This window comes from Pezoporus occidentalis, unplaced genomic scaffold (genome assembly GCF_034315485.1).
Source record: "Pezoporus occidentalis ecotype Australia unplaced genomic scaffold, CSIRO_AGI_Poc_V1 ctg76, whole genome shotgun sequence".
NCBI lineage: Eukaryota > Metazoa > Chordata > Aves > Psittaciformes > Psittacidae > Pezoporus > Pezoporus occidentalis.
In genome coordinates this window covers 2,227,869-2,253,344 of record NW_026916115.1, presented here as the reverse complement: position 1 = coordinate 2,253,344, position 25,476 = coordinate 2,227,869, and the positions used below count along the sequence as shown (strand labels likewise).

General features: G+C 36.5%; 1 protein-coding gene across 6 annotated transcripts in view; it reads left to right on the top strand.

Moving 5' to 3' along the window:
- Positions 1-25,476, top strand: part of RALGPS2 (Ral GEF with PH domain and SH3 binding motif 2) — a 118,384-nt gene that overhangs the window by 34,981 nt on the left and 57,927 nt on the right. For all 6 annotated transcript variants that reach the window (XM_062602306.1, XM_062602309.1, XM_062602307.1 and 3 more), the window contains 4 exons: positions 5,115-5,165; positions 11,829-11,912; positions 18,714-18,803; positions 21,697-21,789. In XM_062602306.1, coding sequence (XP_062458290.1) covers positions 5,115-5,165; positions 11,829-11,912; positions 18,714-18,803; positions 21,697-21,789 — 318 coding nt within the window. The remainder of the gene's footprint in view (positions 1-5,114; positions 5,166-11,828; positions 11,913-18,713; positions 18,804-21,696; positions 21,790-25,476) is intronic.

Genomic DNA, 25,476 nt, shown 5'->3' with positions numbered 1-25,476 from the left:
TTGTGAATACTCCTTCCCTGGCAGTGTTCATGGCCAGGTTGGATGGGGCTTGGAGCAGCCCGGTCTGGTGGGGGCTGTCCCTGCCCATGGCAGGGGTTTGGAACTGAATAATCTTGGGGTCCTTTCCAAATCAAACCATTCTGTATAGTAGCATGGAGAGGAGCTCAGTGTGATGGTGTTAACTGCTACTAGAAGTTCTTAAATTACAGGGTTTTATGAAAGGAGGGTAATCCATATGTATTCACACAAAAGAGAAAGAGTTGGAGAGTATCTTAAAATCTCATTTCATTGAGCTTCTCCATGTCCTTCAAAGAAGCAGCATACTGAAACGTAGTTCTTGATTATCTGGATGTAAAATTTGTGGCCTGATGCATCTCCCTGAGAGAGAGGTGAATCTCTTTATACTTACTGAAGCTTTGTGGTAATAATTTTATTATTTTTAAATACTTAATTGTTAACAAGTCCAGCATCTCAGCACCTAGGAGGAGTAAAGTATTTTTAAACTTGACTGTTGCAGACTGTCCCCAGGCAAAGTCTGTTACATGCAGAAGTTCCCAGGGCTATGTGGGGAAAAAGAGGGGAGAGAGTTATCTTCCAAGTGCCATGCCAGTGTGTTATCATTCACTGTTGTTAAGATGGTTTTCTCTTGTAGGGTTCTTCAAGTGGTTGAGAATTGGGGAATGTATTAGCTGTACATTCAAAACATAGCTCTCCTAATCAAATCCTAGAATTGTTATCTAGGATCTAGGGCAAGCATAAACACAAACTTCTATTCTGTGCTTTGATTGCCTGAGCAATGAAGAAGTACTTTAATGTATAAATGAACTTGATAGACGTACCACTTCATACCACTTCTGGAAAGGCAAAAAATATCAAGTTCCGTGATCTTTGTGTAATCCGAATGCTTATTTAAACAGTAAGTGAGATGAAGTTCACAGTTTCATATTGCACATGTAATTCTATATTTATTTATTTTTTAAAATCTGTGCAGCTGACAACTCAAAAGCTGGAGAGGTTATGCTTGGCTTGTCTCATGTAACAAATAGATGTGAACTCTTAGAATTTTTGTTTTGAATATTAAAACATTAAACCACATTTAGAAGGGGGGCTATCCACGAATTTGTATTGGCTGGATTAAGGAGCTGGAATGAGAAAAGTCAGTACATTGTATCTCTTTCATTGCAGAAACCAAACTAGTGCCTTTGTTTATTGGGGTTTAAATTTCCCCTGAGTTGGTCAAGATAGACCAACTTCAAGATAGAAGTTTTTTCTTCTCTCTTCTTCAACTCTAACAGTAACAGAAGTTACTGTTAAGAGTTGAGCATATCATAAATACTGTATTTTTTTAAATTTTGTCATTTCATGTACTGTTAATTAGAATGCCAGCCTTTCAGTTTGCTTTATTTTTGACTTAGTAGTGAGCAAGTGTCTGTAAAAGGGTAAAAATTCAGTTAAGTGTTAGACTTCTAAATGTGAATAAGCTAACGTTTAAAAAATTCTGTTTTGTCAAAGGTGTTTTTAAACTCTTACGTCAGGTATGCTGTCCTATCTGCAAACTCAGATGGCTTCCTATCCATCAGCTTAGGCATTCAGCTATTAGTTGCTCTTTTGAAGTTTGAACAGTTCTTAAGAGAGAAAACAATTCTTGATGCTTTCAATGGAAACTGCAATTTCTCCAAGAAAGGAACCTCAGTAATGGATATTTCAAATGGTAATGCGATACAATGTTACTGAAGATTTTGGTGAAAGCAGCAAGCTGTATAAACAAGAAAAAAAAAACAAATCAGTCTAATACCAGTGTGATAGTAGAAGAAAGAAGTTTCTCTGTTAAAACTCACTGAGTTTTTAAATATTGTAATGTACTTAATAGCAATTAAAAGCTTTTTAGTAATGAATGTTAGTCTTAAGCTTTGGCCTTTTTTTGGTTTCTTTCAATGTTAATATACCCATTTAATATAGTCATTTAAATGTATGCATTTATTTTAATGTGTGAATTTATAACAACAGTCTTTGTTTCATAATTATTGAGTAAGGATACTGTCTTAAGGTAAATTTGTTTAGGAATCACTCATGAAGGAAGTAATTTATATAAGGCAGTTCAGGTTGATTATGAGTACAAATTCCAGAAGGCTGGGAGGGAAGACAACACTTACTTTTAAGCATTCTCTCTTTTATATGGACAATGAATTGGTTTCCTGGCCTATTTTTCGTTGTACTGTTGTTTTAGTCTTGTTCTAGAGAGGAGGATTTGCAGTTAAATGTTAATAACCATTGAAATGTCTGGCTCTCTTGTAAGCATGTTTTAATATACCCTATATGCAAACTTTAACAAAGTGCCCATTCTGTCGGTTTCATCTTCCCCACCTTGCCCAGCCAATTTTGTAATTAATTTTCTTTATTGAGAAGCATGGCAATACATTCAATTAGCCACATAATTACCCAAAATAATACATTTCTGAGGAAGCTTGAGATACTTGAGCAGACAAATGGGAGACTAGAGAATGAGTTTTAGAACTGGTTTCAGAACTGGGTTCTTCACCTTGAAAATCAGAAGGAAGAGTTAACTCTGGCTGCTCTATGGACAGGATTGGACTAGGTGAGAGGAAACAGATCCATGCTTTCCTTCTGTCTCTTTGTCTCTTAATGTTCTCAGCACGTAGGAAAGTGTAATTCCTTGGTGCTTGGGCCTGCACAGCCATAGGTATGTGGTTAGATGATTTACAGAACTGGGACAGATTTGCTCTTTTCTAGTGAGTGGGAAGTTTAGAAATAACACATGCTCCCAGGTATCAGGCAAGTTTGTCTTACACAGTGGTACAGATTTTCTGTGCAGTGTTTAGGTAAGTGCTGCCCTCATAGGGAAGCGTTTTTCTTAGGTATTCTCAATTTATCATATAAATTTCTAAATATTGCTTAACAGTTTAATATATAAACTTGGGTCTCATTTTCTTTTAGGATGTGTTCTCTGAACACATCTTGACTATTAGCTTTGAGTCCATTTTAACTCTAGAAATTAGTTAGCCAGATTTCCCCTGCTTTGTTCCCCCTATTGGTCAGATGTCTTTCCTTTGCCCATTTGCCTTGCCTGTTTCTTTCCTCGAAAGAGCCTTATACATAGATATATCAAATAAGGGGGAGTGCTGTTAAATTGTCAGGATGAAGCCATATTTGCATACTCAGGTGCAGTGTAACTGTCACTGTCCAAGGGTCCTAGTCCTTTCCCAGATAACTTGCTAGGAAAAGGTGGGAAATAGTACAGAAAATTACTGGCATTGTCCACACACACATTCAGAGTCCTTCAAAAGCAGTCTTACTAACCACTGTTGGAATAGTTTATGTTGTCTGGGTGCACTTTCACAAATTACCTGCTTCTCTTGCCAGGAATGACACTTGTTGCTGTCAGTACTTCTTGTGGCAAAGTAAGACAATCCCTTTTGAAAAAAGACTTTGTGTGACGATATTTGTGTTTCTGACTTTGATGATCTGAAAAAATAATGCTGAAAGAGTCTTTAATTTTAGGAAAACAATTTTTACTTGTTCAAGAATAAGTCACTTTAGGCATCAAAAGAATAGAATGGTTCCAGATAGCAAGATTGCTTTCAGTTTCAAAGGCATCTTTTGGTTTTGCCTGAAGTTTATCATACGTTTTCACTGGAGTTGCTGTGGGTGCAAGGGAAGAGAGAAGCTGTGTTGAAGGCAAAGAGTATTTTGGCCCACTGTATTCTGAATTTCCATTCTTATTAATTGCTGCTGTTTAAAACAAACTTGGAGGGGGGCATGTTTGCTATGCTTGATATCATTTAAACTTTTAAGATACAGTATAATTTGTGCTGTCAAGACATGGTACAGTTGATCCATTGTCTGTTAAACCACGTTTAAAAATGGTAGTTTGGGGATTGATTTTTTTAAGCTGGCATTTAAGTACTTTATAGATATTAATGAATGATAGGTACAAATTATATGTCTAATACTACATGTGAGTGTTGGTTACAGGACCAAAAATGTTTGTTTATATAAAAGCTTGTACAGGACTTACTGCAACAAAGATGTTGAGACATGCTTATTTGTGTGCCTGTTTTCTTGTTTGTAGTTGAGTATGTGGACTCAGTTAAATAGGTCTGATTCAATCTCGCTATTGCCCAAGACTAGCTAATGTCTTTATTAAAATTAGAAAATTATAGATTTTTTTTTTTTTTAGGTTGGAAAAGACCTCTAAGTTAATTGAGTCCAAGCATTAACCTGGTGCTGCTAATTCCACCACTAAACTGTGTCCATAAGTGCCACACCTACATGTTTTTTAAACGCCTCCAGGGATGTCTGCATCACTTCTGTGGGCAGCCTGTTCCAGTGCTTGAAAACCCTTTCAGTGAAGAATTTCTTTCCTGATACCCAGTCTAAGCCTCCCCTGGTGCAACTGTATTTCTGGGGTACCTACGTACTTTGTGAAAGAGATAATCTCTTTCTTTCACATTCATAGGTAGGCAGCAGTCTTAAGTTGTATGCTTAACATGAGGATCTGTGACTATGTTTCAAAATATAAAACCTGGGTTTGATTCTGCGCGTTCCTCTTTGCCCTTTCCAAAGCTAAACAGACATCCTGGAATGAAAATGTACTTATTGGTTCTGACTTGCTCAAAGTGAGATGGCTAAATTTGATTTTAACTCTTGTTGTGCAACTGAACAGTTTCTTAGCTTAGTTATTCAAAATAGGGTTCAAGTATTGATTGAAAAATTTTAGGGATGTTTCAACAGAATTGTGTAACATCTAGAGTGAGGCTCAGTTTGAAGAGAAACTGCCCTTGAGCAGCTGACGGTAGTTCCTTGTATTCTTGGATAGCTTCTTAAGTAGTGTTTTTGAGATCAAGCTCTAACTTGCATACGTAACTACAGGATTATTCTCCTGAGAATGATTTGTCATAATTTGTTTATTAAACGTAAAGTTTGGCACACTATTTTTTTTTGGGACAGCTCTGTGGTAGAGCCAAAACCTCTGAAATTAGCTACAACATAAAAGTCAAATAATAAAGGAAACAGAACAAACGTAGTTTTCATGCAGCGCAACAATGTAATCGAATGTGAAGTTAATTTTTAGCTTATGATTTATTTTATTTCAGGGTCAGATAACTCTAATGGATGTTCCTGTATTTAAAGCAATTCAGCCAGAGGTAAGTAGTTCATTGTTTAGTTGTTTGGTTGTTTATTTTTTTGTTTGGTTGTTTGGTTTTCTTTTAATTTAGATATAAAAAAGTTGTGCCAGTGTATAAATTCTGGAATTGCAAAGTCAAAATATGTCAATAAATCTTATTTTTTTCCCCAGTTCATATAGCTCTGAAGCAGGTGGTTTTATAACACACAAATATCTGGAACTGTTAGTTTGGGGAATGAAGTGTTGGTATTTAAATATGTTCAGCTAGTGCTAGAGGTGAAGTATCTGGTTTTTTATGTTTCTGAATTATAAATATCTTTATCTGACTATTCTGATAATGTTTTAGGTTTCAGCTCCTTATACCTTGTGCCATACCTAATCCTGTCCTCTGTTTTCTCTAACTGGTTTGTATCTTTTTTTGGAAAAAGAAAAAAGGCTGTAGTGGCATCTTGTGTTCAAGATGGGTTTGATCTGTGGATATATATTGGGATAATTTATTGATGATTTTTGTTCTCTGTTTTGTTTTTATATAATGCTACATTTCTTTCTGCTTGCAACCTACCTTGAACTGATGTTTTCAGAATCTTCAGTGTCTGTAATAAGTGATGAATTTGTTTGTCCTTATTTCTGTACAATAAGCATTTTCTGATGGGCATTGTTTTGCACTTTTGAAAGTTATTTTTCACTGTACTATCCACTTTATCAGTAGTGTGGAAGCCTTTCAGATCATTAGTCACCTTTAGACTATCACAAGCTATTTTATTGGTAGCAAGCTTTGTCATGTCAGTCTTATATTTTGCTTGAAGTAGAGACACCTGCTGAATCTCTTGGTTGTGATAACTGATTTCATCATTTGTGTAACCACAATTTTTTGGAAGGCTTTCTTTTGATCTGTACTTGAAAATGTTGTCATAATTTAGCTGTCATGATTTCAGCAAGCTATTTACCAATCCATGTGGATTTATATGGGGTTTTTTGTTTGTTGGTTTCTTTTAAACCTTTCAAAAAGGCCCCCCATTTGATCTCTTATTTACTCTCTTATCTGATTCTTATAATTGTGTACTGTTTTTTCTAATGTTAATCATTCCTGCTGTGCAGGATTCTGCCCCCTTCCCAGTGCTGATGTTGAATAAACTCTGGGTGCTTTTACAGAGTGTCTTATCTCTAGTTGCGCTGAGCTTCAAAGTACTGAATATCGAAAAATCAGAACACCAATTTAGCTAGTTAGGACTTTACCTAAAAATATTCCACTTCTTGAGTTTGATGGTAGGTTATGGTTTGCAGTCTGCTTCTGGCACTGCACAGGATGAGCAGTCAGCTGTGTAACAACCACGAGGAATCAAGTTAGGTATAGTGGCAGTGATCCAGTATTCCATACCTCATAATTTGTTGCTGTTTTAATGCTACCTCTTGTATCTCAGATACTGTTGTGTGAATAGACCTATGGAAAGTCTGTGGGAGATGAGAAGATATGACAAAGTACATTTAAATTTGTTAGCTGTTCTAACGCGTTATTGTAAACCATAAGAGGGAAAAGCTGAATAAGTGAAACTTAACAGAAAGAAACTCTGAGAGAATAGATATCTAGAGAGCAGTGATGCCTTCACTGAAAAATATGCGTATGTGAAAGGGTAGCTGTTTTGACACTTCTCAAGTGTTTGCAGAAAGGAGTTGAAGGCACTGACAGTGTGCAAGTATTATCAAGTGCTCTTTCACTTTCTTGCAAGTATTATGCAAGTCTGTCAGTGTTCCTTCACAGGCACAGAGGTCTGTTGTCTTGTATCTTTATGTGCCTCTAAATTGTGTTAATCCCCTATGAAAAAGGGGCATACAGTTAATTCTCAGGTCAGAATAAGATAGACACAATTAAAACTGTTTTCTCCTGTTTTGCAGAAGGAGGAAACAGGCATGGAACATGTTGTTTGCCTGAAGGTGTCTTGATGGCAGATAATGAAGTGTTACAGATTTCTGAGTTTCTTTGAAGTACCTGTACCAGACTGTGTGCTATGTCCATATCTTGATTCAGCTTGTAAATCTTCACACATAACTTGATGCGCACTCAAGTGTTGAATTTGTTTGCATGTATGGTGGGAAAGGATGAGCAATATCTTTCCCAAGTTTTAAATAAAAAAAATTAAAGTCTGGGTGTCTACTGCAGATTGTAGTAATTCACTGACAAAACTGTTTATATAGGCTGTGAATCTCCATCTGCCTCCCAACTCTATAGCATGGTGCATGAATGAATATTTTTAGCCTTTAATGTGTTTCCATTTATTTTACCAAATAAGGGTTCTGAAAGATTTATTCCAAGATACTTAATTTCTAAGATAACTGGAGTGGATTTTTACCATCTTTAGGATGTATGAGCAGTATTCTTTACCTGTTGTTTTTCTTGACTGTATCAATTACTGTGTTGCATCATCTTCATTGTGGTAAAATCTTTAAGTATTGTGAGTTTGTGTTTTGTTTTGTTTGGTGTGGGGGTTTGTTTTGTTTTGTTTTTTTGTTTGTTTGTTTTGGTTTAGTGTGGGGTTTTTTTTTCTTTTTAAAGTGACATCAGAACATCATCTTGGTTATTTTACCAAAGCCAAGTGCTGAATAACACTATTTACCCAATACATAGTAATTTTTTTTTTAGCATCAGAATCAGTGAACAGACTCATAGCAGGCACTTAACATACTTCTACGGTCTTTTGACTCTCTCTACAGCAAATATATGTAATTCTCTCTGCCTGTATTAAAATTTCCTGCAGATATGGTAGGTTTGCGTGTATGCTTGAGTTCCTACATATCACCCACTACACTTCCTGTTTCATGCTCTTGGCAAGAAATGGAAAGACAACTTAGTTTAGCCCACATAACTGAGGATTAAGGTACAGTGAATCACTTTACATTTTGGATGAGCCAGAAGCATGGACTTGAACATTTACCATAGCTTAGTATATAGTGACGTGATTAACACGATCCTCTGCTTGAGCCCGAAGCAGACTGTATCAGTCCAACTGGTATTGGAAACCGCCTTTCTTCATCATTTTGAAATTCCTGCAAGTTATTTCTGAGATTAGAAAGCAGAAGGTAGTACTGTGTCTTTGTTAACTAATAATTGGTGGGCTCCAGAATAAGAAATTAAGGTAATAAGAACACTCCTCTGGTACATAAACCTCTGTCTGAGTGAAAGCAGCTGATTTGCATTTTCATTTTTGGGAAACAATAAAAGATGGAGTTCCGAAAGTCAATCTGATGACTCCCGTCTATTCCCCATAAGTGAAAGTAGTGTGCTGATATTTTTTTTTTTTGTTGTTGTAGTGGTTGTGACTTTCTAGAGATCACTAGCAACAAAGCACAAAGGTAGTCATAGAGTTGCTCAGCTGTGCTGCTGATAGCTATGTTAACATTAACTACCAGACGTTCCCTTGTAGAACACATTAGCTTACTGTTCTTGGAAAATCTGATTACCTGTTGCACATACTTTAATATATCCTCCAGAATTATTTACCCACATGTAGTCTGTCACATTGAAGATCTCCACTGGGTTATTGTCTTGGACTTCTTTATCCCCTTTGCTTTACTAAGCTAGGCAGTGGAAAAAAAAAAGTTTGCATATTGAATATTCATCTCTACTTGTTCTGAAGTTGTATAATGGTTTCACTATTAATCCTTGCTTTTTATTTCTCCTATTTTTGAAACTTTCACTTTGACCCATATATAAAGACTTTAATGAGAAGTACAGTCTTTCTGCCATGCAGTACAGGTTATAATTTAAGTGTTACTGTAGTATTTTGTTAAGGAAAATAAAATTTTGTAGACTCAAAAGGAATCAAGACCCAAATGAGTTATGAAGAAAGTCCAGCTTTTGTATTCTTGATCTTAAACCTTTCAGTCTTCCACCTAATTTTAAATAAATCATACAAAACAAAAAATTGGTAGTGGTGATGATATAGCTCCTGTGCTTGAGTTCACTGGCAGACTGAGGAAATTATCCTTGTGACTATTTCGGGTTTGAAACTTGTAGTGGAAAAAGTGAAATTTAGAAGGAAGTTCCAAGAAACATGCCTGCATTGGAGTAATGGAATAGGCAGCACAGTCTTTAGTGAAGAAATTGAATATTTTGATTCAACTATAAGAATGGTTTGATTACAGTCAACCCTGGTGTATTCTGTATTTTTTGACTGAACTAGAATTTAAGGGTTTTAAACAATATTTGATATGGTCAGTAATGCATAACAAAGCCTTTATCTTTTTGTGAGACCACATGAAAACACATTTCAACCCACGATACGGATGTTAATGTACAACTTTATGTACAGTCTTACAGCCAGCCTCTGGCCCAGGAATACAGAAATGGTCATAGGATAATCTGCTAGGAATGTGTTCCAGGAGCTATTTCTGCTATGCCTCATTGTTTAGTTTTCAGTCTTATTTACCAAAACATTTATTCTCTGCCAGTCACTGGTTTCTCTTTCCATTCAGACAGGGCAAATCTCAAAGAGGATTTTTCTGGAGCAGAATCTTCAGTTGTTTGAGTCTTCTGTCAAAATAGGGAGACCTCTACTTTGAAATAACAATGATATATATATATATACTGTTTACAGTCTGAGAGTCAGATCTGCATCTGTGTCCAAATGATATTAGACCTCTACTTTTTAATATATGACTTCAAAAATACTGTTATGTACTTTCTAAAGATTTTTGGTAATGTTTTCTACTTAATCACCACTTCTGCTGCAAATTATATCAGTGCCACAAACCTCAGTGCTAGGTCTGCTTCTAATGGCTGGACCATGTAAGCCCTTAAGATACACAGTGCCAGGGCAATGGGTCACTTGTGCTCAAAATAATAATTTGGTTTTTTACTTGGTGATGAGAATTGAAATAGTACACAAGATGCCCTGAATTAATAAGAAATTGCCACGCTTTTCTCTGAAGTTGGGATGGCAACTGTTTTGGTTTCTTTGGTGTTTTGGTTTTTTTTTTTTTACTGCTGTTAAGGAAATGTGATCATCAGATGCCAGGAAGGATGAATCACCTTGTATTCTCCTAAGTGCAGAAATTTGTTTGTAACTGCTGCACTGGGAGATCCTGAGGAATAGAGAATGCAAACAAGAGTCTCTTGAATGGTTCCTTCTCCAATAGTCCGCTCTCCTTTGCAGCAGGAGCAGTTCAGGGCTGCATAGTTGTGCATAGTCATTAAAATGCAATATAAGGAGTTGGGCATGTGCATTCCTGTGCCAAACATGCTGACATTTTCCAGGACAGGTTTTGGTGACAGAACTTTCTAATGAAATTTGAAGGAAAGTACAAAGCTGGATTTTCTGCATGCTTCTTAGAGCTGTGGAAAGGAGCATCTCAGTCTTCTCTAACAAATACCAGCATGCCACAGACTTCAACAAATGGAAGAATTCAAGGTGTCTCTTAACTGTCATGAGACTATTTAGTAGTTTTGGGGTGTCAGTTGAAAAGATGTTAAGTTCCTGATTAGAAACAAACAAAAAACACCCCAACAAACCAACAAACCCCTCCCACCTCCCCACCACAACTTTATAGCTTAGAATAACCAGATAACAAATTCTTTTAAAACTATGACTGTCTTAAATGGGACAATTTTTGGTTACCTGTTAAGTCATCTTACCCACTTTATATGGTAGCTGGATGTACAGTGTGATGTTGGTTTCAGTAAGTAGTTTTCAGTGTGGTGATAAAACTAAGGGCACTTCAGAGTGGAAGATGTGGAAAGAAAGCATTAATAAATAAAAATGAAAGGCTGCACTTCGCTATTATGACACTTTAATAATTTAGCTGTCTCTGTAGTGATTATTTTTTCTTGGTAGTACTGGAATACGTTGCATGCTGTATATATTTGCATTTATTCTGTATGCTTTTGTATGTTGATAGAGCTCATTTTGATACATTTAGGTTATTATTTTAATCAAAATCGCTTTACTGAAACTAAGTGGTAGCAAATAAAAAGGAAGATATAGTTGCCCAAGTGCTGACTAAGATTTACAGACAAGTTAAGAGGCATTGTAAGTTTGTATGTAACTGTGTGAGATTTTTTTTAAGGAGGTCCTTTTGCTCTGTTTTACTCCACAAAACTATTTGCTTGAGTGCTGAGTGTTGTTCAGCTTTAAATTAAATTGGCTCCTTTTGGAAGGGGAAACTGGAAATATATTTCTTTTATTGTAGCTGCAAAAGATTACAATTTTGGGATTTTTTTAATGCAACATGCCAACTTAAAATAATGGGACATGTTTTATTTTGAGTTAACAAGGTGTATCTTCTCAGTAGACTTTAAATATCTTCAGAAAGCAATTGAAAAGAAAAGAACATGCTGTTCTCCCTAGCTCAGATTCATACTTTTAAAGCAGGATTTTCTATGGGAGCAAAATGGATCCTGAATTACTTCAGTGGTTTCTAATAAGCCCTGAATAAAAATAACCCAAGTCCTTAATTCAACAAAAGATTAATTTAAAAAATATAATAATTCAAAATAATTCAGAAATTAGAGCTGTGGAATCTTGATTTATAGAAGAAATCAGTAGTGTAACTATATTTTATTTCAATGTATCATGCTCTGTTATTTGGAAACTTTTTAAGATTTGTCTCTCTATGATCTTGGTTCTGAACATGTGTTATGTGCTAATTTAAAAAAAAAAAAAAATAAATTTCATCCTCATTCTCCTAGGAGCTGGCAAGCTGTGGCTGGAATAAAAAAGAGAAATACAGTTCTGCACCAAATGCTGTTGCTTTCACCAGAAGATTCAATCATGTGAGTTACTTTTTTTCCAGTGTCATTACATGTACAAATTTAAAAAGTCTGGGGGATTAAGTGTTCTGGCACATCATTTTTATTGCTGGTCACAGCTGGTTACTTGAAAACTCAAAAAGTATTTGCTAGAAGGAGTTCCTTCAAGATACACAGAAACAGTACTGAAGAAATTGCTGTATTTTAAATAGTGGTTATTGATGTAACAAAGTGTTGTGGTTTCTGTACACCACACACCCCCCATACGCCTCCCCACAACCCAAATAAATACTGGCTCTTCTTTATATAAAGAAATTATCATAATTACAGGTTTAAAGGCTTCCTAAATAGGATTTCTGGAGTAGCAATTACATGTAATTTCTTTCTGTGTTATTTGAGTGTCTTTTGCTCAACATATATTTCTAGAGACTAAAACATCTAAGACGCTTGTCAGCATTGTTACCTTTTTAAGTTGATTCTGGGAAAACTTCAAAAATTCCAAAATGTTTTACTGTGCAGAACTTGTAATTTAACTCTGGCATATTTTTTCAGGTAGTGTATTTGAGATGTACTGCTTTCTTACTTAAAAATTTCCTGGTGTAAAATCAACTTTTATAATCAGAATTTTAGCTTTCCTGGTGTAAAATCAACTTTTATAATCAGAATTTTAGCTTTCTTCACAGTTAAAGCTGTAGGACTCCAACTCTGTAGGTAGCCAACCAAGTCTCAAAACCGTGATTTTTTTTTTTTTCTTTTTCAATGTAATGCCATGTTTTGTATTTCAGATGAAGTAATGCTATTATTACCCTCACTTCTCCTCTTGTAAATGTTTGATTATGTCTCAAACCCCCAAGTTCTGTTCCAGATGTATCTTCTGTACCTGGTCTCACATCTACAGACAGCTTTGTTAATAGTCTAAAGTTTAGATCAATCCTCTAACTTTTTCAGGGTTGTGGGGTTTTGTGGTTTTTTTTTGTTTGTTTTTTTTAAATCATCTGTTGTGTACTTTCTCATTTTTCAGTATCGCTCACTTTCAGGATATTACCAAATCCTGTTACTTCTCATCAGCAATACTTGGTATATTTCTTAACCTTGTAATGACTGAAACGCTTGTTTGGGTATGGGTAATCACCTGATTCTCCTCTTGATTGAAGAGAAAATGTTACACCTCAAAGTTATTGTGACCATACCATCTATTGAAATCTAAGGGAATGTAGGAATTTTCTTGAAATTTTCCTTCTGAAGTTGCTCCTTTATTGGGCTATATATATACAGCCTGAAACTCGTGTAAGAACACCAGTGCTTTTTACACTAATTTCACTGATATGCCAGTGATTCCAACATTTGGTGTCTTATGTAAGTCATCTTTTCAAAGAAACATTTTGTTTTGCTAAGTATTACGAAATGCCTTTGTAGTAAGGGCCATGTTAGGCAGCTTACCTTATCAAGGACCTCACTTCTCATTTGTTATTGTATAATAGCATATATAATACAGAGAACTCACCATGGGAATATGCAATCGTCTGTCTGCAAACTGACCATCAATGGTTTCGTTGCAGAGGACTCATTCATTCCAATAGTAATGTCATATTTATATTCACCATGGTGTTGGGAGCAGTGAAACCCTGGAATTCCTATGGGATAGACAGCAGCAGCTGGGAATAAGAAAGCATGGCAGAGTAAGCAATTTTCATCTTCCATGTCTGGTTTGCCTTCTGAACATTCAGTTCTCGCCCCCGATGCTTGCTCACCCTGTTGGGCACCTGCCCCGCTGACTTGGGTATCTCTAATGCTTAGACTTAAAGTAAGTTATCAGGAAAATCATTGCAACTTTTGACTTTTATAAGGCATTAATACATTACATCAAACTTCTTTTAACCTTTGAAATTTTCCTGGTTTTAAATTATGAATTATGCATCTGTCTCTTTCCTTTTTCCACCACTTTACTAAAAGCAAACCATGAACAGCTCTCACTTTGTAAATAAAGAGAATATTAAATCACTAACAGCTGCTTCACAGCAAATTGATTGACTGATAGCATTTTGGAAACAGTAATGATTATGTGCAGTTGATTGCAGTCCACTGAGAATGAAGTAGTGTATTTCCAGCATTAGTTATGTGATAATTTAAGTGATGCCTGTAAAAACAGATTGAGTTCAGGGAAGAGAAACCAGTTGAATCATTCCATGCCAGGACTGTCTTATTCTTGAAGAATACATTGCTATGTGGTACTCCATAGATCTGCACATATACTACTAAGTATTCTTTTTAAATACGTAATTTCTTTACATTGTTGTTTTGAAACTCTGATCTGTCTTTTTCAGCTTTCTGCTGAAAGGTAGCTGTATACTTGCATTCTACTGTTGTTGCTGGCAAATCTGTTAGTGCAAAATTGGCAAGTTTGCCTACTTCCTAAGCCAAACAAGAAGTGTGGGGTTTTCTTTTTTGGGGTTTTTTTTTTTTGAGATTGCTTTTAGGAATTGATATGAAAACATTTCATAGTTTATGTAAAGGTAGTTGGCTTTCCTGGTTGTAAGATTAGCTGTATTGAAATTCTCCTTCTTGAGGTTTTTATTTAAATGGGAGTGGAACTGTTTTGCCACAGAGTTTAAAATATTAGAGAAACTTGTCAACTAGATTCAGTACTTTGGAGAAAAATTAAAGCAAAAGTTACCATGTGAAACTGGCAAATTTTATATTTTATGAACTGTGTAACCATGGTTGATTTGAGTTGTGTTGGTTTGTTGGGTTTTTTTTTGGTGGTTGTTGGGTTTTTTGTTTGTTTGGGCTATTTTAACCAAATGGAAACTTCATGTAAGAGAAGCTTGTCTTGAATATTCTAGTGTTTCTGAGTTGCAGTGAAGTGTGATAGTGAAATTTCACTGGGGTTACCAAATGAAAAAATGGGGTGGGGAAGAGGTCAGTGTGCTTCCTTTGGAAACAGAACAGATGGGGATTTTAACTTAGCTGTAGTGATACAAAATCATTACTGTTTGGTTTGCATTACATGCTTTTTATACAGATTGTTTTTAAGAGATACATCTCAGATTCTTTTTAAGAGATACTTGTAGGAATGATCCAGAAACTAATGAGGAATATCTTGAATTTGCCTCTTCATTAATTAGCACAGAAAGCGCAGTTAGTTTTGGAACCAGCAACTAACTATGAGCTTAAAAGCACCAGTATAATAAAATTAGTATGTCAGTTAAGGCAAACATAGGATAAGTTAAAAAGCTTAAGCTCTGATTTAAGAAAAGCTATGTTCAAAAGTTAAGCATGTTTTTCTAGGTTGACCTTAAGAGGGCAGAGAACATACGCACAAATCTGTCGAGGGTTAAATGCTGTCTTGAACTGGTATCAAAGGCATTGATGGCCAAAGGCTGTGCGCCGTTTAACTTATAAATATTGTTAGGACAGTGTGAGAAATAATAACATTTAAATGCAGCGATAGAAGACTCGAAGCAAAATAACCACAAAATATGTATGGGACAAGTGTATTCTTTATTTAATGAACTAACCTGGATAAAATAAAAAAGTTGCCTGTTGAAACAAAAGGGTTTATTTACATTGCTAATTTTTCAGTATTTGGAATCATCAGATTATGGTGCTGTCTAAAGGTACAAATGAATAGACAAAACCAGCCAAAAAACAATGTCAATGCCAGTAAAAACTCATCAAAAAAAGAGTAGAGGTGGTTGGACTGGAAATTACAAAGTGCTTTTAATTCTTTTATCTCCTGCTTGCTCTGTCACTGAAGGGACTGGATAGCTCTAAGCTTCGAAGAAAGTTTTGCATTTTGTTCTGGTTCCTGCAAAGAGGCTGGGATTGAGATGCTTACTCAGGAAGCCTGGTTTCCGAGTGTACTTGCGTGGCACGGTGCTTATATCATTGCAGTACTAATAAACTTTCATAGAAGTCAAGGCCAACATAATATATTGTTTGTTTTTTCATCATTATGAAAATGATTGAGCATTGCTGTGTATTTTGAGCAAGTCTCCTATTATATCGACACTCCGCTAACTTGAGACCAAAGAGATCTGTGATTTTAAGGCATAGCAGTACATGTGTTTCTCTACCTGATTCTTTATGATACAGAGTTCTGGGTTAAAAATTTAAATTCCCTTTATCTTCAAAGGGAAAGAATCTCTTTAGAAACTCATTCATCACTCAAGGGGAAAGTTGGTTTTATCAAGCTGTGTAACTACAGCAGAATATCAGACTGAGGTTTAACTTTTTTGACAGTATTTGGAAGTACTGTCATACTTAAGTATTTATGTATTCAGGACTTATGTATACTTGTGTATTTAAAAAGGAAAAAAAAGAGAAAGGAAGAAAACTGAGCTCTGTGGTTAATTCTTTCTTGTTTAATACAGCCTCAAACAAACAGACCAAAGGAAAGCAATTGTTATGCAAGATGTCTGTGGGATTTTCATGTTCATTTTGGTTTTTAGTTGTTTTGTGTTTTTTTGTGTTTTTTTTGTTGTGTTTTTTTGGTATTATTGTTTGTTTGTTTTGTTTTTGTTTGTTTGTTTTGCAACTCTTCCAATTTTCTGAAACAACAGTTCCAAAGAGCTGTTGTGTTTTGACCTGCCAGTTCTTATCACATCACTGTACTTTCAATGAAAATACCGTAAGTTTGGAGGTGTGGGTCTTCTTGTGCTATTCTGTATAAAGAGCTGTCATACTGCACAAATTGAAACGGGATATTTCATTTATTTTTAATTGAAATTTTGGGCAGGAACCTGAATACATACACAACGTTACTTTACAAGAAGTAGTTTAGCATCACTCTTAAAAAATCAAAGCATCATGACGGGTTGGAAGATGCTTATATATGAGAGACTAAATCTTTAATGGTGGATAAAGAACTGGCTGGATGGCTGCATGCAGAGAGTTGTGGTCAATGGCTCAGTGTCCACCTGGAGACCAGTAATGAGTGGTGTCCTTCAGGGATCGGTGTTGGGGCCGGTCTTGTTCAACATCTTTGTTGCTGACATGGACAGTGGGATTAAGTGCGCCCTCAGCAAGTTTGCCGATGACTCCAAGCCATGTGGTTCGGTTGATACGCTGGAGGGAAGGAATGCCATCCAGAGGGACCTTGACACGCTTGTGAGGGGGGCTCATACCAACCTTATGATGTTCAACCAAGCCAAGTGCAAGGTCCTACACCTGGGTTGGAGCAATCCCAGGCACAGCTACAGGTTGGGCAGAGAAGAGATTCAGAGCAGCCCTGCGGAGAAGGACTTGGGGGTGTTGGTCGATGAGAAAGGCCAGAGGAGAGCCACGAGGATGATCAGGGGACTGGAGCATCTCCCATATGAAGACAGGCTGAGAAAGTTGGGGCTGTCAGCCTGGAGAAGAGAAGGCTGCGTGGAGACCTCATAGCAACCTTCCAGTGTCTGAAGGGGGCCTATAGGGATGCTGGGGAGGGACTCTTCGTTAGGGACTGTAGTGATAGGAGAAGGGGTAACGGGTTTTAACTTAAACAAAGGAAGTTTAGATTGGATATAAGGAGGAAGTTCTTTACTATAAGAGAGGTGAGGCACTGGAATGGGTTGCCAAGGAAGTTGTGAATGCTCCATCCCTGGCAGTGTTCAAGGCCAGGTTGGACGAGGCCTTGCGTGGCATGGTTTAGTGTGAGGGTGCCTCTGCCCATGGCAGAGGGCGTGGAACTAGATGATCTTAAGGTCCTTTCCAACCCTAACTATTCTATGCTTCTCTAGTTTTGAGTCATTCATTTAACTGTGAAACGCAGCAAGTATCCTTTGTGCCATACTGAATGTACCAGTGATTTTTGTACAACAGCAAAGTTAGTCCTGTAAAACTTAAAATCTAGTATGGTGGCATACTAGATAATTGGTAATTGGTAGTTGGCTTAGCCAGCAGTAAAAGTAAAAACTATAAACTCTAGGTTATACCAGAAGCTTTCTACCTTATTTCAGTTTTGTTTGGGTTATATTGCTTTGATTAGGTTTTTTTTTTTTAGAGGTGTTCAGAATTTGAAAGTGTTTAGGGAACTGTACTTGAAGGTATTCAGCTTATCTGAGAGTTGGATAGTGCAGCTTTGAAGCTGTGAAAAGGAAAGCCAAAGGATGTAACTCCATTTTCTTCATTTTTGTGCTCTCCTCATAAAATTTCTTCCTTATTTTATTTTCTTGGGAGAACTTTGTTTGAAGCTTGAGAATTTTGCCATTTGCTCTGTGTCTGTGAGATCTCATCCTCAAACTTATCCTGAAAGCAAGTCTGTCTGCATAGGTTGTATGTTTTTTTTGTGGTTTTTGTTTGGTTGTTTTGGGGTATGACAAGGGTTTTCCTCATTAAAAAAATAGATCCAAATGTTTTTTGTATGCAAGAGACTGATGTGATAGATTTTACAAAGACAAGTTCTAGCCACTCACGCACTTAGAGAGAAAGGCAGGCACTATCTAACAAAATACTGGAACGAGTGGCTACCAGTTGTGAAATAAGGAAGGTGAAGAGAGTAACAGGATTCAGTACATTTAGAATTCAATGAATTCTAAACGTAAGTTGGATTTATGAATTTGATTTAAGCAAGTGGTTGACTATGTAATGCTAGAAGTTACCTTGGGTAAGAATGAGTAGAATGACATAGCAAAACACTTTGAAGAAAGTTTTTTATTAATATCTGGGTTGTATTGCTTGGGATTTTATAGTATAATGATTTGCATCTTCTAATATGAATTCAGCATTATAGGTAGAAGTTGACTGCTGAGATACTTTTAATATTTTTATTTCCTGAGTAATACATTAAAAGAATAATGTAAACGGTCTGTATTTTAAAAAGGCAAATTTTCTTCTTTTTAGGTAAGCTTCTGGGTTGTTAGAGAGATTCTACATGCACAGACTTTAAAAATAAGAGCTGAGGTTTTGAGCCACTATATTAAAACTGCGAAGGTAAGAATTTGCGTTGAGGGGTGGCTGTGGGATTCACCGTGATAGTTCTTATACTTAAGGTGGTCAGTTCAGAAATAAATGTGGGTAAATATTTATCTGATACCTGATTTAGCTGTGGTTGTATCTGCTGACATGAATAGCTGTTTGGTTTCTGCATTTAACAAAGTTGTCAGAAATAGTGACAGACCCAAGTCCTGAAATAGAAGCCTTTGTTTACAACAAAAACCCAACAAATAGCTTAACTGTTGAAAAGTTAAGATATGTTGTTTCAAATATTGTATATTAGGTAATATAATTTGCTGGATGTGTTTTCTAATGTCGATTGAACCAAAAAGCTGTGTAAATCTGTTCAAACTGTAAAATCAGTTCAAACAGCACCAGTCAGAACAGAAATAGTTTGTTTGCTTTTACTACTGGAAGGAAATGATCTTTTATGTCTTATTCAAATTGTCATGAATAGTATCAAATAATCTTAGTATCTTAATAAAGTATCTTAATAAATACTGTTTCAAAAATATACCTGATCTCTTTAGGCTTTCATCTGTGATATCTGCGATATCTTACTGGGAGCCTTTAGGACAGACTTTCATAAGAAAAGAGTCAGCAAATCTTGGCTTATGAATAGATGAACCAAAGTCCTGGCCCTTCAAACAGATTTAAACTTCATTGTAGTGTGAAGAGAGGGATGTTTCTCAAGTTTTTGCTGTCAGATGGTGGTTGACTGTTACTACAGATAACTTCTGTGACTACCACAGGTTACCTGCAAAAAGAAATGTAAAATTTTTGTAATTACCTTGATATTTATTTTGTAAGTGCATTCCTTGTCTTTGTATGCACAGTTTTAATAATGTAGTATTTTACCTCTATGGGATTTGACTATAAAATTTGGGCAAAGCAGGCTAATTCTGTAGGATTCCACAGGCTTTGCTAATGCTGTGGTCATAAACTGTTAAGGATCTCTCAAATATCTTTTGATATCTGGTGAGTTAATGTATTATCATCTAATGTGTTCTTAAAAATCAGTTCGTTTTTTGTTTGAAATACAAACGTACAAAATTTTGCCTCGTGATCCATGTCCCTCCTTAGAAGCGGGGAGGTTCACTTGTATTGTTATAGTTCAGAACCAGTTTTGGAAGCCAGGTTGGGTCAGGTTTGCTTACTGTTTGGATGGGTCTTGCTAGTGCTGGGTGTTGTAGGCGCTGCTATGTGCATAGCACCCTGCATATGCCTTATCAGTGGATTGCAGACAGCAGTGTCTGCTGAAATTTTGATACAGGTTATGTGCTCTAACAATTAGCTGGTTGAGCTTTGCTTGCCTGCAAGTTCTAAAAATCACAATTACAAAAAGCAAGAAACTGTATTATGGCGTGGGTTTTTATATCTGTTAATTTATTTATGTTATCTTGGCTTTGCTTACATATGGCTGCTCACATGAAGTTACTGCTGTTAGTGAACTTAGTGCCATTTGAAGGATTTTCTGTTTACACCAAAGCAATTATCAAAGCAGGTTGGTGCCAGAGGTCACACTAATTATGTTTCTTCGGAGCTGTAAATTCACTCCACAGTACTGACAGCTATTTGTAGTGTAGCTAGCAGTTCTTTAATGGTATCTCACACTGTATTGCTTTATGCATGAGCTAATTAGCTTTAATAGTTGCATTCCTCTGAAGTTCCCAATATCCTGATTAGTTATGACTTCTGTTTCAGTGCTGATAGTCAGCATGTAGTCTAGCTTTTTTGTCCTGTTATCTCATGAAAGGTGTTCTAATCAATAAAAATTGTGTAAGCTGAGTTTCAAGGAGGTAAAAAAAAGACTTCCATTTCTTGAATAGCAAGGGTTCCTTATATTATTGTGTCATTTCTAGCTGGAATCTTAATATACCTTGATGAATTTTCCAAACAGGCTAAAGAGGATTTTCCATATTGTGATTGAGTATACATTTCTTTATCAGAGTCTTTTATTTGGGGTAATACCTCAGTTTGTGTGTGTGCTTCACCAAAAATGCCTGAATGTAGTTCATATCTCTGGGTGCTTGTAGCTATTTGAATAATTGATACTGCAGAAAATCTTGAGAAACAGTATTTTCTTCCAGACCATTTTTAAGCTTTCATGGTGTAGTACCAGTAGGTAATTGGCCAAGGCAGATTGATGGGTTTGGAGACATATGGAAAGAAAAAGAGGGGAGTGAAATTCCAGTATATAAGAAAATGCACTTATGTGCTGGGTTTGTAGACGTTTTTTAAGAAAATTCTTTTACAGTGATGTTTTCTGTGTTCAATTTTGCTTTCATTGTTCCATTCTACTAGTTAGCTTTAGTTGTCACCTCCTAAAAATTGTACTTCAGTGTCAGAAGTACTCAAAGTAAATGGCTTTTGAAATTTACCTGCTTGATTTCAACCTGCAACAATATTTTCTTGGCCTCTTTGATGCAGCATTGGTAGCAACATAAACCTGCAGTGCCAAATGCATTTACAGCATTAAGTACTGCCATGATTAGGTCATTCACAACTGGGTTATCCTTTTTGGCATGTTAACCTTTAAAATACTGTTGAATGCTATGAAAGGAATTTGTTGGGTTTGAATGTCAGAAAAATTCTGGCACTTCTGACATATGTCCCAGGATGGGTAAATGTATAGATTTTATTTATTTATTTATTTTTAAGCGTTCTTAATGGAATATCAAGCAGCTAATACAGTCTAATCCAAACCTGTATAGATGCCGTAAGGAAAAATTAGGAGGTGCTGTGAAAGTGGTATGGGTTCATAGCAGTTCACTGTAACTTCATTTTAGAGCATGCAAGATTTCCTCATTTTTAGGTTATTTATTCTCTGTTCATTGTTGAAAGCACTTGGAATGTTGCTTATTGTTATTGTATGTGGTTTTATCCTCAGAAACTGTATGAGCTGAATAATCTGCATGCTCTTATGGCAGTTGTGTCAGGCCTACAGAGTGCTCCAATCTTCAGGCTGACTAAAACATGGGCGGTAAGTGAGCAGCAGGACAATGGAGGGGTTTTAATTTGGTCTTAGAAAAATACAATGTTCTGTGGCTTACTTTCAAGGATGCAATACTTATTCCAGGTACTTCTAATAATAATAATTTTTCTAGTGTCTCTTACGTAATTTTTCTAGTGCGTCTTAAGTCTAGTTTCCTGTTGCATTTTTTTTCCATTCTGGCATAGAAATATTTTCCTTTGAAAAATAGCTCCCTGCAGATTCTGCTAAATGCAGAGGCTTCTAATTTGGCCAGAAGCTATTTTGTATTTAGTTGCTGGAAAATTAAGAATGCCAAGGTGGGTCATACTTTAATCATTTAGGGGTTTATACTGTTGGATTTTTTTTTGCTATGGAGAGCAGATGTCCAGGAACTCTTAATTCAGTTTCCATAAAGAGATTTGTAGTTTCTCTGACTGATAACTAAATCTATCAATTTTTCTCAGTTTTCAAAAGTGTTTTCATGGTTACAGCAACCGCATTACGCAGTATAGTTGTAGGTGTGCTTTTGTACAGTTATGAATGATTGTTGTTCTTTGGAAACACTTTTATGTGAGATCTGGTTTTTGAACTGGAATTAATATTATTTTTGTGTAGTTCTATCTTTGATCAGAAGAACATTGGAAATTACTTTTGCTCATAGATACCTCAGATCTGAGAGAACACTGTGCTTGATTCAGCCGCAAATTGTGTAGTCATCCAGGTGTATAAACAGACGAACTGTGACATTTTCAACTGTGATTAAAATAACCAGGTGATTGAGATACTGCTATGCGAGAGATCCATATAAAATAGATCATTAAAAGTAGCTAAAATGGCTCAATGTCCACCTGCAGACCACTAACGAGTGGTGTCCCTCAGAGACTGGTGTTGGGACCGGTCTTGTTTAACATCTTCGTCGCTGACATGGACAGTGGGATTGAGTGTGCCCTCAGCAGGTTTGCCGATGACACCAAGCTGTGTGGATCGGTTAATATGCTGAAGGGAAGGAATGCCATCCAGAGGGACCTTGACACGCTTGTGAGGGGGGCTGATGCCAACCTCATGAGATTTAACCATGCCAAGTACAAGGTCCTACACCTGGGTTGGAGCAATCCCAGGCACAGCTACAGGTTGGGCAGAGAAGAGATTCAGAGCAGCCCTGAGGAGAAGGATTTGGAGGTGCTGGTCGATGAGAAAATGAACATGAGCCGGCTGCAGTGTGGGCTTGCAACCCAGAAAGCCAACCATATCCTGGGCCACATCAAAAGGAGCGTGACCAGCAGGTCGAAGGAGGTGATCCTGCCCCTCTACTCTGCTCTCGTGAGACCTCACTTGCAGTATTGTGTGCAATTCTGGTGTCCTCAACATAAAAAGGACATGGAACTGTTGGAACAAGTCCAGAGAAGGGCCACGAGGATGATCAGGGGACTGGAGCACCTCCCATATGAAGACAGGCTGAGGAAGCTGGGTCTGTTCAACCTGGAGAAGAGAAGGCTGTGTGGAGACCTCATAGCAGCCTTCCAGTATCTGAAGGGGGCCTATAGGGATGCTGGGGAGGGACTCTTCATCAGGGACTGTAGGGATATGACAAGGGGTAATGGGTTAAAACTTAAACAGGGGAAGTTTAGGTTGGATATAAGAAGGAAATTCTTTCCTGTGAGGGTGGTGAGGCACTGGAATGGGTTGCCCAGGGAGGTTGTGAATGCTCCATTCATGGCAGTGTTCAAGACCAGGTTGGACGAAGCTTTGGGTGAGATGGTTTAGTGTGAGGTGTCCCTGCCCACGGCAGGGGGGTTGGAACTAGATGATCTTAAGGTCCTTTCCAAACCTAACTATTCTGTGATTCTAAAAACTTGCACTGAAGACATGTCAACATATCCTCGCATGTTACAAAAAGTATTTATTTGTCTGAAAACTGAATGATAGTGTTGTTCAGTTGATAAATGTTACCAAAACTGTATGTAACTTATTCCTCCTGAGGTTACCTCTCTAGGATTCTGAGCACATTTTGTAAATACACAGTCAAGTGAGGTATTGTTTCAAAATACCAAAAATGTCTCTAAAGAGATCTAAATGTACTTAATGTTTTAAAATGATCTTAAGGAGAGCTTCTGTTCTTGTTTTGTCATGTTGTTGAATTAATGTCTCAACAATTTTACATAACTGTGATACCAAATTGATTTGAGTTTTTCTTTTGTGGAAAAAAAAAGAAGTCAACTATAAGCATATATTAACATAACCATATTAGCTACTACCATGATTATGCCATTCAGAATTGGGTGCCCCCAATTTATTTTCCTGATTGGTCAGTTAGAATTCCTAGTTTTTACTTATGAAGATGATACATACTGTCGGAATATGTATCATTTTTTAAAGTTTACTCCTCTTCCAACTTCTGAAATGCCATGTAACTTCTCCTGCGTTTCTGCAGGTGTTTAATTTCTCATATAATACCAAGCAAGTCTCTACTTTTTTGTCATCTTACATAAGCCTTTGCAAATTCAAGTTGCAGGATAGTTCCTAGCAATTGTGTATTGCAAACCAATTCAGTTGTCTTTCTCTTGGAAATTTAGTTTATAGATTCTTGATGTAATTCTAAGTCTTTGGCTTTCTGTATATTAAAGCCAAGAAAAGATATGAAAAGGCAAACCAAGCCATTATTTGAGTCATCACCAGGTCATTTGAGTAAGTTATACAATAACCTTCTGAAACCTTCAATATGGGAGGATTTTTTTCTCCATTTCTGAGGTAGTTTGTAGCAGCCCACAATCAACTTGAAGTTGCGAAAATAGCTACAAGTATATTCACTTCCTAAGAAAAAAAACCAAAACCTCATTTTACATGGTTGGAATCCAGAGCTGAAAGGAACCATGGAACCATTAAATATTTACGTGGTAATCTAATGTTCCTAAAAAAGATAAAAGTCTTGTCTTCTGACGGTATGTCTGAAAGTTGTCTCAGTCTTTGCCAGCACACCCTCTGAACTCTGGAGAATAATAAATGCTTCTAATGCATGATTTGCCCTGATCAAAACTTGAAAAGAATTACAAATCTTTCCAAGAAATTTCATAAATATTCTATTCTACTTCATTTAATGTAAAGAAAGTCTGAATGGCTAGCTAAGACTTGGGCAATGAAAGCGAATATCTGAAGTTAGGTGTGTGAATCCCACCCACTCTGCCAGTACTCTGAAACCTCATCACTGTTCCTGCATTTCAAAAGGTTGTCTTCAGTGCTGGCACTCTATAATGAGAAAGCAAAGAACAGTCTCAAAGGCTCCAAATCTTTCCCTGCTACTGCAGACTATCTATCAGCTTTAGCTTTTATTGTTTCTGCATATGTATATCTCTACTGTTCTTTGCATCCTTTGAGTCTAAAAAACACAAGAAAAAATATTTAGAAAAAGAAGCAGCTTCAAAACCAAAGAAATAATAGCTGGGTCATTACTTGCCCTGACAGAAACTCTTTAAATATTGTCAGTTTCTCTGTACTTTTCTATATTAATGCAGAAAGTGGAGGCATGATGTGAATTGCTTCATGAGCATACGGGAAAGTCATACAGGGTCAGCTCGTTCAGAAATTATTCAAAGACCCTGAAATGATGTATCAGACTTGAACAAGATTGTGCAAATCATCATGTTTTAAGGAAAATAAAATTAATTTCATTCAAGCCTGAATTTAGGCTATTACTGTATC